Source organism: Triticum aestivum, chromosome 6A (assembly GCF_018294505.1).
Source record: "Triticum aestivum cultivar Chinese Spring chromosome 6A, IWGSC CS RefSeq v2.1, whole genome shotgun sequence".
Taxonomy (NCBI): domain Eukaryota; kingdom Viridiplantae; phylum Streptophyta; class Magnoliopsida; order Poales; family Poaceae; genus Triticum; species Triticum aestivum.
The window spans coordinates 581,054,697-581,066,578 of record NC_057809.1 but is presented as its reverse complement, the minus strand read 5'-3'; the positions used below and the strand labels follow the sequence as shown (position 1 = coordinate 581,066,578).

Below are 11,882 nucleotides of genomic sequence, written 5' to 3'. Positions count from 1 at the left end.
TTTCCAGTTTCGGGCGAAAAAAATAGTCCGAACAGACCCTTTATACACCTTAAATCTTTAGTTTTTTTAAAGGGTGCGGTAAAAAACTTCTCCCGATCCGCAAAAACATAGTTTCCGCGTCCGCTTATACGGTGCCCTGTATTGGGAGAAAGCAGTTGGCGGGAGCCCAACTACCACGGAAACTTCCGTGTCCGCCATCCGCGCCGCCCCAGACACCGTCCCGCCCGTCCCTGGACACAGGCAGCCCGTCCGCGTCCGCCGTCCACGCCGCCCCGGTCCCCCGGCCGCGTCTCTCGCTACGGCGACGGAGCTAGCTCCTGGATCGATTCAAGCTGAGCTAGCTAGCTAGCTCTGGCTACCCCGATGGAGGAGGTAGCTAGCTCATGGATTGGCCGCTTCATGTGCTTCGTATTTGGCCGGCTGCGGCTCCGTATTTGGCCGCTTCATGTGTTGTCCGTCGGTTTCGTGGGAGCAAGCTACTGACCAGGGACACGGGCGAGAGGAAGAAGAAGACGTGGAAAAAGAATATAAGCAAATATTCGGTTTTACTGTTTAAGTTTGAGGGATCTGTTCGGACGCAGCTAAAACCGACCCTCAAAACGCGGTTTCCGCGAACTGAAAACCTTTCGCGGTTTAAGGGGTATGCTCTTAGGCTTATACCATGTGGAAAGAATATTGTAAGAAGGGAAAAGAAAGAGGGATTGATGAAATTATTCGATGTATTGCTTGAGCTTCATGGGCGAATACTCCCTCCGTCTCAAAATTCTTGTCTTAGGTTTGTCTAAATATGAATGTATCAAGTCACGTTTTAGTATTTACACGCATCCGTATCTAGACAAATTTAAGACAAGACTTTTGAGATGGAGGGAGTATATAGGAGTATACGATTAACTTATAGTACAAGACGTATAAGACAAGGTAAAGATAAATTCTAGTCTATCCTATACATCCTAATAATCACGATACTCAATAATTATTTTTTCATCTTGCCGTGAGCTAAGGCAGTGTGCATCGCCGCTGGAGTCTGAACTTGCTGCATGTTCAGAAGGTGTCTCCCTCACTACCCAGTGGTCTGAGCTGCCTTTGGTGATCCAAACAGACTGCGGAAGTGGTAAAGCTGATCAGGTGGTCGCGACCGGTCGGAGCATATGATGGTGATCCGCAAGATTACTTCGCGTCTTTGGAAACATGGTGAATTCTTAGTTAAGCTTGTTAGGTGAGAACAAAATGATGTTAGTCACTGTTTGGCAAACTTTGGTGGAATAAAGAAGCACTACAGTGTGGCTTTGTTCCTGTCTGAACGAGGTTCCGGACCTATATAATGCAGACATGGCCGCTGCTTAATTAATGAATTCACTTGTCCCGAAAGAAAAAGATGGAAATGAAAATTGTAGTTGTCTTTGCTACTTTGTAGTATGTATCTCTATATTTACAATAGGGACTGACTGTTGACCAACCAACTAAAAATAGTCTCAGGTGGTGTTTGGTTCTCTAGTTCTAGGACTTTTTTCTAGTCTCAACTAAAAAGTCCCTAGTCCCTAAAAAGTCCCTCTCTGTTTGTTTCCAAAGACTAAAAAGTTCGTAGTCCTTTCTAGAGGTTATTAAATGACCATGTTGCCCCTAGTACATAGAAAAATAACAAACAGACAACACCATGGGGTGGCGGGCCAATGGGTGCATGGAGGGGCATTGTTGGAAAAGTTCCAAAAAGACTCTTTGAGTGTCTTCTTCATTTAGTCCCAAATGCCTAATTTAGTCCCTAAAAAGTCCCCCCGTTTGGTAAAAAAGTCTCTAAGAGAGACTTTTTCTAGTCCCTACACAAAAAAGTTCCTGGAAACAAACACCCCCTCAATCTAGCATTAGGCAGCCCAGATAGCCCAGCTCAATGATATGAAAATAAATTTTGGGTCAGTCGATTGACCACCAAACTAGTCCCAGTCGAGACTCAGCTGAACGAACTTGCGATCGAAGCTCGTGGCTTCTACTCCATAGCATGGTGCCCTCCTCGCCAAACTAGTATCCAGACATGGATGCGCGGTCATCGTCCCTTACCAAGTTACTATTGGCTGGTGCTAACGCAATAGAATGAGTAGAGTTCTACCAGTAAAATCACGTGGAACAAGAAATAAACAATGTACAATCATAGACATCAGAGCGTTAAGTTACACTCCCAAAACAATAACTCAGTGAAATTTACACAAATCTTGAAGCAGCTCCAACTGTCAGGAGGTTGTGCAAAAGCTCAAGAACTAGATTAAACGCAGGCATCATGCAACTACCGGTTCATTACCACGAACAGGGAACCGCGGGTACTTAAAATATTAACTAGACGGTGCCGCTTATTCACTTCACTGGCTTATTTCTAAGATGCTACTAGTAGTTTGGTACTAAGATCACCATCATCGCTTCGTGGTGTACACTTCTTGGCAAGCGGAAGATACACGCCGAGTAACAACATCCAGACTAGCGACGAGATAATAACAACCGGCCATGCATCCCACGAGTTGTTGGAAACCTTCGTAGTCCATATGATCAGGCCAAATGAAAACAGCAAATACAGCACTATGATCACATCCTACAAAGGAGAGACAAGCAGCATGCATGATAATAGAACGTTAGTTTCTGAGCACAAAAGAAAAATTCAGGAGATAAATTGTATGCAATTCAACAATGAAGTGCATGGCAAGCAGGAGCCAGAGGTCACAATATATTCTTGGTTAGTATGGTGAAAAGGTTAACACGTCACTAAAACAACACCGAGCATTAGCAAATCAGAATGGCCAAAATCAGCAAACAGACACTTAAGATGAATCAAAAGCAGTTGTTCTATAGGCTCTTGATACTAGCTGTGAGATCATTCTGCCACTCAGTTCACTCGTTTCTCTCCTTTGGGGTGGCAATGAGTGGGCTTCTCAACAATCCACTTTAACCATTATTAGTTCCCTGGGAAGTTTGAGCTTACACCAACACAATCGTAAGTTAAAAGTAATTGACTAGCATTACAAATTAGGATGCATCAATGCATAATTATACCCGACACAGTGACCTGCGTGCGTACGACTAGCAACACATACTCCCTCCGGTCCTTTTTACTCTGCACATTGGATTTGCCGAAAGTCAAACCTTGCTAAGTATAATATGTAATAAATATAATATGAAAATTATTAGCATCTATAATATGAAATTATTAGCATCTATAATATGTAATAAATATAATATGAAAATATATTCTAAGATGAATCTAATGATATTGGTGTTGTTATGTGAATGTCTATAATTTTTTGTATAAACTTGGTCAAAGTTGAATGAGATTGACTTCGGTCAAACCTAATATGCAGAGTAAAAAGGACCGGAGGGAGTACTAATGACATGATTGAATAACTGTCAGAAAGAAACTGAAACAGATGCAGGGTAGATCATCTAGAAGGAAGAGAAGGCGGGAGAAGAGCAAAAGACTCACCATCGCGATGATGTACTTGACCATGCGAGGGTTCAGCACGGGCAGCTCTCCTCCTTTGTCGCCGCCTGCCAGGCGGCGGCGCCTTTCTCTAGGTCTAAATCTAAGGGGAGATCCGAACTCGGCAACGACATGATTGGACACGCTGACGGGGAATTGATTCGTCGTCACCGATGGCCGGGCGGCGCCTTTCTCGAGATCTACGTACGGGGGGATCGGAACTCGGCGACGATGTACGCGGTGAGGGAGAGGGGCTCCGCGGGAAAGCAGAACGGACAGGAGGCGCTATTATAATGGGCCGAGAGCAATTCGAGTTGGTTGCGTCGCAAAGGGGGACACAAAGATTATTCTATCGTGGCTAAACCAGGCGTCCTTGTTTTGGGCCGAGGCCCATGCCAAACGCGACCTCATGGGCTACTGTATGTCCGCTTTGTTCTAAGTACGCTTTTGAGATGATTCTCAAAAAATAAAAAACTCAAAGCTGTGAAACGAGTGAACTGGCAAATGCCAAGATGACTTCGCTTCAGTCCTGTCCTGGTGTTACATAAAAGCTCAACCATGCATAATAACTTATCAACACACACACACACACTGACACACACACACACACACACACACACCAACTTCACACAATTAACAGCAAAAACTAGGTACTCTGATCCATATTACTTGTCGCTGGTTCAGTACACAAAGTTGTACGGTGTACAACATTTCTGTTGCGACACCACCATTTACAGAGTATCGTCCTAAGTTCACTCTGCAGATGTACACCCGAAATGTGGGTTTCAGACCTGACCAAGCCGGTACCAACACCTTTTAGCTGCAGCAACGGAATTCCTGCAGCAACTGGGCGATCAAACACGTCTCCCGGTGATCATGACTGCAGGTTGCTCATTGTGACTGGCAGCTACTCATGCTCTGTTTGCAGCACAGGATAGTGCAATTCCACAATCTTTTCTTCTACATGGCGAGCTGAAGTTGCTGGTGTTACCATGGTCACTCCATCTCAGAATCTTCATCTTCATCCTCGTCTTCGTCCTCATCAAGGATATAGACCAAAGCATGCCTCCGCGATGAGAAGACACAAGCCACTCCTCTTGAGGCTGTAAACATTACTCGTTATGTGAAATGAATACCAACTAAAAATCATGTGCAGAAATAAACACTCGACCTACCACTGACTGCCAGCGGAGTAGACAAAGGGTGAGGGATGCTACGAACTTTTCCATAATCTGTATCCAATTGGAGTTCCAGCGCCTATACATGTTCATGGCAGGAAATTAGCGCTATTACCATTTGCCAGCAAAAAAAGTAAAGTCAGCTTCAACAAGCATCTCCTTGTCAATGGACCAATTTACAGATCCAGTGCAATTTTGTTTATCTTGTTGCAGCGATTAATTACTACTAATATGGCTACTTTATTTTTGTGTAGTATAACTTATTTCAGTAGGTTTCTCCCTACTGTTCTCATTTAAGTAAATTCGTACCTCCAATTCTTGGAGATTGTAATAATTTGCAGGGAACGTTCTTGAGAGCTGTGAAAAAGAGAGGTTCTCTGTCTGCAGCATAACCATCCAAGATCTCCCGGCACTTTCAGAGCTGGACTTTCCACTAAGTAGTAAAACCACCTGGTTGTCCTGTGAATAACCGTTTTCTTTTCTAAGATACGCAAAGTGCTTTACAAAAGCAAAGTATTGCCTCAATAATTGTAACAGGGAATACCTTGTAAAGAGACAGATCAACACACTCGTATTCTACAGGTATATGCAACAGAAAACCTGAAAGTGATGGTGTGTTGGAGGTACTACATGAGTTGCAGAAGTCCTTTATCACAGCAACGAAATTTCTTAAATTTAACGATCCATCAGGTATCTTGAAGCATATGTAGTCAGTCGAGCTATATGAAGAAGCATTATGCTGAGAATCTTTATCCTGCTATTTTGAGTAATCAGTTAGGACTCTGAAAAGTGACAGATCACGGACTCAATGCAAAGCATGTACAGAATAAGTTAAAGAAAAACATGGAAATAAGCAATGAGTATGTTCACATCAGGACCATTAGTTTGTTGGAAGAAATCACCAAAGAGAACATAAACCTTATAGAACGCAATTGATGCTGGAGTACTGGTTGATGACAAGGCATCGGACGATGTAACAGGATAAAGAGGAAGCAATCCTTGGCAATGTATTTTTGAAGATACAGTGGTGAATGGCATCAAGAAAGCCTCCTTCAAGCTAAAAAATATGGGATATAGAGTTGTTAGCATAGCATAAAACTGCTTCACAAAAGGAAGGAACTGTTATTTTAAGTAACAAGGAACAAGTTTAAAGTTATTCTGTCTGAAGAAACTGAATACACAAAGATTTGACTGACAGTACATTGAGTCGAGACACGTGTACTGGCAAATAATTTGAAGCAATTAGATGATTCACCTTTCTTCCAACTCGCTAAACTGCTTGGCCAAACTCCTTTCCAAAAACTTTGTGTCTGTAAATCCTCCAAAAACTACTAGATGCTCAACATGTTTCGCAGTATCACTGAAGAAGTGTGTTGCACACAATTAAATAAGTTAGCCACGCATCATCACAACTTGGGAATAGGTACCATAAATCTTCGAACTATGAAAGCAATGCTAAAAACGTCCAGACCACAAAGGTACATACATGCAGGAATGATGTTTCTTCTTTAAAGATAAACCATGCAGTTAGCAACGCCAAGACACAACCATGTACAAAAACTGCATCTACGAAAACTTCCATAGTACAACAGTACAACCCATCCGTGTCCAGATCAACCATGCACTTATGTTTATAAATGGTGAATAGTAACTTGCAAATAGGTACCAAAAATCTTCAAAACTATACAGATAGTGTAAATAAAGTCTAATAAATCAATAGCAAACATAAAACAACAACTGGCATGCTACTTACATATCCCACTCAAATATCTGATCTGTTTCAAGTAACTGCTTGATTGGATCCTTACCAAGAAGAAACTTCAGAAAAATCACCACAAGTTCACTACAGAAGATAATCCCCTGCTAGTTAATAACAAAATTCATGACATGAGAATGAAGAGGACAATAAGAAAGAAAGACATAAACCTGTTTGTGGATGGAACTTGATCAGTTGGTTCACTTAACAATATCTTAACACACTTCAAAACCCAGCTGAAGAAATTTTGGAACTGGAAAGTTAATGGATCAATGAAAGTTACTACATGATAAACTACCAAAGGTACATCATCATCAGTAACCATAACTGGATATGCAAAAAAAAAGGGAAATGATATGCACACTTGTTCAGGAAGGAGCCTCATTTTAAGATGACACAAGTCCCAATTCTCAACAAAATTTGAGAAAACATGAACCAAGAAAAAAAGTGTACCAGATAAAGAACAGTAGCTGCAACCCTTGAAAAGCGCTCAACTTGCACAACTAGCATCCCTACCCTCTCAGTTACACCATCCATAAGCTTTTCATCTAACCCAATGTTCTGAAATCTTGAACGCCATCTCGCAAGGCCTCTCAGTTCTGCAAGTCTGAATGAAATAATTTCGACTGCAGGCTATAAATAAAGAACATATTAGCAAGCAACTCAATTTCAATTACAGAAACTTGAAATAGGTTGCAGGTGTAACACATGTTTAGTCTGGCCAAACCAGATGGGTTGACCTCCAATTAGTGAGCTACGACTTTAATGTTGTGATATAAAGGAAGACATGACTGTGGTATTCTACCAATACTAACAGTTCTTCCTGGTTTGAGTCAACTAACTTTGTTTTTAATAACTGAGTCACCTAACTACTCCCTCTGCTCACTTTTATAAGACGTTTTAGACAGCTGAGATTGAACTGTTTTGGGTGTTGTCTTAAATGTCTAAACGGTCTTACAAAGGTGAACGGAGGGAGTAGTAAAACACTAACAACTTAACTAATTATAGCAGAAAGACGTGAAGCTGCCTAACAAACTCTATAGTATCCATTAGAAGTGAACCAAAAATACAGACAATAGTACCAATAATATGTTGCTCTGGTATCATTATGTAGTAGCTGACCTGAAGATGCTCACTGACAACAATACGAAGTTCTCTTCCAGCACTTTCAATAGTCTTAGCTATCCTCTTGAGTCCCTTTCATATAAAAAATAACAATTTTAGACAGGTTATTTAAGAAAAGAAGGTATGCAAGTAATGGCAATAGCAATAAATACCGCTTCACCAAGGGAGCTGACTAGAAATTGATGTAGAGCCGGACTTGTATGTGTCCCAAACAAAAGGCTCATAAACTCATCCTCGGAGCTAGATTCCATCCCTGTAAACGGCCAAAAACTTAGACCAACGTAGAAAAATAAAGGTATGTGATTCTTGATGGTTATGGCTTCAAAATAAACCAATCATACCATGGGCAGTAAGCAGAGAAGGCAAGGCACTAAATTTCTCATGAAATAAGTTCATAGCATTTGACCATTGTTTGGACATCATAGATATGGAAGCACGGGCAACTTCGACCAGATCTTGAATACTTGACGCTTGTTGAGACACCTGATGTAGCTCATTTTTCCTTTATTGGTGATAAGACAAACAGAATAAAAAAAATCTTTATTCAATTTTAGTAGGAACAGCACAGCAGTCAATATCCTTACAAACTTTAGTACTGAAATACTGCTGCTATATTTTAGGGAAACAACAAAAGCCTAAGATATTTACACTTGGCCAAATAATTAGTTGTGATTGGTGAATTGGATGTGTCAGAGTTCAATCTTTTAGGTGCCAGTGAATGTGTTATTCTAGCACCTTTTGTGGATCTATTTTTATTTTCATACAAGACCACAAGAAGAAGATGGGATCGGAACAAGGACAGAAGGCATTAAAAGGCAATGGAATTGGTATGCCATTACCTGCTGAAAAAGATAGAGGTATCAAGGTGCAAACAATGTATCCCAACAGAAAGATCATTACTGAGAGAAAGGTTGTCAGTATTAATCAGCTTTCCAGAGCACAGAAGAACCAACTGATGGAGATTTCGTGATAAAGAGACCTGATATTAAGAACAACTATTGGTCAGAATATCATATCCAGCAGACTGATACGTGCATAAGAACCTAAGAAGTGAAGAATTAATGACCTTGCTTATGGAAACATCCTGAAGTCGGTAGCTAGTTCTTTTTCCAGAGGATTGTACATGGATTGGAACCTTATTTATGTTCTGAAATATCAACAATAAACTCATTACTGCCAGGGTATGCCCCAGAACTAATCATTTACAAAGACAAAAGGTAGGCAACAGTCTGTCAATATCCATAGATCGTAAAAATATTGCAGAAATAACTATTTCATAATATCATATTTACTGTTAACGTATACGAGCCTTGCTGTCAAAGTAACAAAAGAGTATTAATGATAAGAACAACCTTGAGAATCAGAAGAAAGCATGCATAGCTGATTATATTGACTGTAAATGTAGAGCATTCAGTTATTGTGTTTACTTACTATCTTTCCAACTGGAAATATTCCAAAAATACTGAAGCAAATGCAACCATCTTTATCACCAGTGCACAGAATATTAAAACGTTGACACGAAGCACTTGAAAATGCCTGAATGGCTTCTTCATTCTCATCTGCAAGACCAGTATCTCCCGAATTGAGCCCGCCTATCCTAGGCATCACGGGAGCAGGAGGAAAGAAACGTGTAGTGCGGTCTTCATAAGATAACAAGTCTTCCTTGTCAGTCTGCAGTAATTAGCAGAGGGCTCTAGTAAGGAACTTTTCCACTGAAACCCTATACTATTCTCAGTAAGTGCAAAATTCAAGCAGTTGATCATCTCCGGTTGCAAGCTTCACTGAATAATTTTCAATAAGATGCAAGCTATATGTGATTTAACAAATAATATCTTGAGTAAATATAGTAAATGTTTTTCAAGGGAATAAATATACCCTTGATAGTGGTTCGTCTTCTGCCCAATTCAGACATACGATGGCAACATCATGAGATTTTATACTTCGTAACATCTTCCCATTCTGCAATTAGCACTCATGTTATTTATACATACACGAAGTGGTAAAGTAAATAGAAGTAACAAGTAAACTGTAATAGCATGCATGATTGTTTGTGTAATACAAAAATCACAAATTGCACAGAGTCAAAACATAAAATAGATTATGTACTTATGTTACAACCTTCGAGATCATATAAGGAGTTTTTATAATAACTACTAACACACAGTGATAAAAAATGATATTGCAAATTCAGTTACGATGAAACTGCAACAGATTGCAAATTCGAAATGGTGCTCAACAGAAAATAAAGCAATTCGAATGTGCTGTATCAATGTGTTTGGTTTTAGCATCAACTAACCACTTCATTATATTACTGAGACACAATTTTTTATGGGAAGATCCATATTCTTTATGTATGCACATAGTTGTCTCAGAGGTCCTTGGGAGCATGTGCCCCCAGTGATCTCCTAATAATTCCATACATAAAAGTCCAAAGTTATGAAGGCCAAAATGAGAACAGTGCCATTAGCAAATTATAAGGAACCATGCAGAGTTCAGGTTTGCATGAAGTATGAAAAGATAGTCTGGCAACAAAAAAGAAGCCATCAATAGTTTCTACCCATTGCTTTCAGCATACACACCTCCACATCATGCAAAAGAACAAAACCATCTTCTGTACCAAGTGCTACTATTTTACCATCAGGGCTCCAGCAAATTGATGTGATGCACTTCCCTGAAAAATAAGCATTTTACTATTTTAGTGCCTGCTACCATTTTAACTTGAAAACAGATGCTGTCAGTTCAACTACTGAGAAAGCATACATCAAGGGCCCCTTGCATTTTGAGGAAGGAAAAGAAAAGGCTCATTTTCGAAGTTCGGCTATCGCCAGGTGATCCATTATCCAGTGCCGATGTCGGATCTGCCAGCTCTTCCCATGGGTTAAAGGATTTTTATACGATTTTTGTAGGATTTCAATCCATAGGATTACTTTTGAATAGAAGCCCTTTGGATCGAAGGAATGGGACCACCAAAAAATTATATGGGTTGCTCTCCAACATCCCAATTTTAAAGGATCTCGGGGTTAGACCCTATGAAAATTATTCTGTGTCCTGTATGCACATTCTCTATCTTCAAATTCCAGCAAACTTTTTGTGGAAGTCTAAAGAGACATGTTTGCAAGTTCCTGTAAGATCCAGGAAGTCATGGCATCTGCCTTTTTTAGAATCCTGCATTCCAAATAGGCCCTAAGGGTGCAAGTATAATAAGACTACACAGAAAACGGACAGTGTTCTCAGCTTGTGAAGTTTGTCATGGAGCAGGGATCTCACTTCTTCTAAACACAAATTGCCAAAGCATCTGGCTTTTACTTAGGATACGACTGCAAAATATGTGCTTATGTACTTATTGTTGAATAGACAAGGTGCACCTCAACAGAAGACATGTACTTCTTTGAACATACCGAACATGAGGAATTGTCTATAACTATATTTGTTTTTTGGCATTTAAAAAGAAAGAAAAAATAATAATTTGATAGATGGCTCATCGTTTTTATTATGAGCACCAAGGGGTGGGAGGGTAGCAACCAGGGGATATAGTCCACAGCCGTTGCCAATTGAAGCGATGGAGGAGAACCTTGGAGTCATCAGTAACCATAGCAAGCAGATCCTTCTCTGGGTTCCACTCTGCCAATTTTATCTAACAATAGTAGAACATGTGTAAGACAATTACTAATGGACCATATTAATATGAATCTATAATAAATAAATAACAGAAAATGGAAAAGGTGCACGCAATACATAAAGATGTCAAATATTAAGCAGCGCTAACTGTCGGGTCTATATAGCTGAATGTTGCTGAATAGGGTATAGAATAGAAATCGGATGAATCAAGCATGTCTTAAGGGCTGGAAAATGGATCACTGGGTGCAAATGCCAAAGCTAAACTCGATAAACAAATATGGTGTTTGCCGTTCCAGATTATCAAAATAGCGCGGTTCCTGATAGTGTTTAGGTCAGACGAATCGATCCACCGCTAAATCCCAGCCAAAACCCCTCTCAGCCGCACGAAGTGACAGTAGGGAACCACTAGGTCCCGGCCCAGCCCTCTTAGGAATTTCGGCAAACGGTTGGCATGCGGCAAGGGTGCGGCCACCCCTGGATTACCAGCCCAAATCCACCCGCGTCCTCCCGTGAGGCCGCCGCCTCGTGTCCGAAGCCCACCCCGCGAGAGAGATCCTCGCCACCACCTTCACCGGAGCCCACGCAGCGAGCCGGCGGACCCCTCTGGTGGCGACGAGGAGGAGAGAGGGACGAGGAAAGGCCGGCGGCGGGCCTAGGTTTTCGGCCACCCGAGTCGCCGCTGCGGGGGTAGAGGGGACTTTCTGACCTGCACTAATTCGGGGAGGGGAGGGGAGGGACGATGCAGAAG

The 11,882-nt window shown here is 41.0% G+C and overlaps 1 protein-coding gene across 3 annotated transcripts in view; it reads right to left on the bottom strand.

The window, feature by feature from the left end:
- Positions 1 to 3,979: 3,979 nt before the first annotated feature.
- LOC123128677 (anaphase-promoting complex subunit 4) overlaps positions 3,980 to 11,882 on the bottom strand; it is an 8,836-nt gene continuing 933 nt past the window's right edge. The window contains exons 2-19 of one of the 3 annotated variants that reach the window (XM_044548739.1): positions 11,039 to 11,150; positions 10,096 to 10,187; positions 9,392 to 9,475; positions 8,948 to 9,187; positions 8,583 to 8,663; positions 8,356 to 8,495; positions 7,858 to 8,018; positions 7,669 to 7,769; positions 7,514 to 7,588; positions 6,845 to 7,024; positions 6,562 to 6,644; positions 6,389 to 6,478; positions 5,891 to 5,995; positions 5,554 to 5,692; positions 5,180 to 5,392; positions 4,945 to 5,094; positions 4,633 to 4,714; positions 3,980 to 4,560 (exon numbers count right to left, since the gene is read on the bottom strand). In XM_044548739.1, the coding sequence (XP_044404674.1) occupies positions 4,454 to 4,560; positions 4,633 to 4,714; positions 4,945 to 5,094; positions 5,180 to 5,392; positions 5,554 to 5,692; positions 5,891 to 5,995; positions 6,389 to 6,478; positions 6,562 to 6,644; positions 6,845 to 7,024; positions 7,514 to 7,588; positions 7,669 to 7,769; positions 7,858 to 8,018; positions 8,356 to 8,495; positions 8,583 to 8,663; positions 8,948 to 9,187; positions 9,392 to 9,475; positions 10,096 to 10,187; positions 11,039 to 11,150 (2,235 nt within the window). In that variant the 3' untranslated portion in view covers positions 3,980 to 4,453. Of the gene's footprint in view, positions 4,561 to 4,632; positions 4,715 to 4,944; positions 5,095 to 5,179; positions 5,393 to 5,553; positions 5,693 to 5,890; positions 5,996 to 6,388; positions 6,496 to 6,561; positions 6,645 to 6,844; positions 7,025 to 7,513; positions 7,589 to 7,668; positions 7,770 to 7,857; positions 8,019 to 8,355; positions 8,496 to 8,582; positions 8,664 to 8,947; positions 9,188 to 9,391; positions 9,476 to 10,095; positions 10,188 to 11,038; positions 11,151 to 11,882 lie in introns of all 3 variants that reach the window. The other 2 variants (XM_044548740.1, XM_044548741.1) reach the window with 2 other exon arrangements.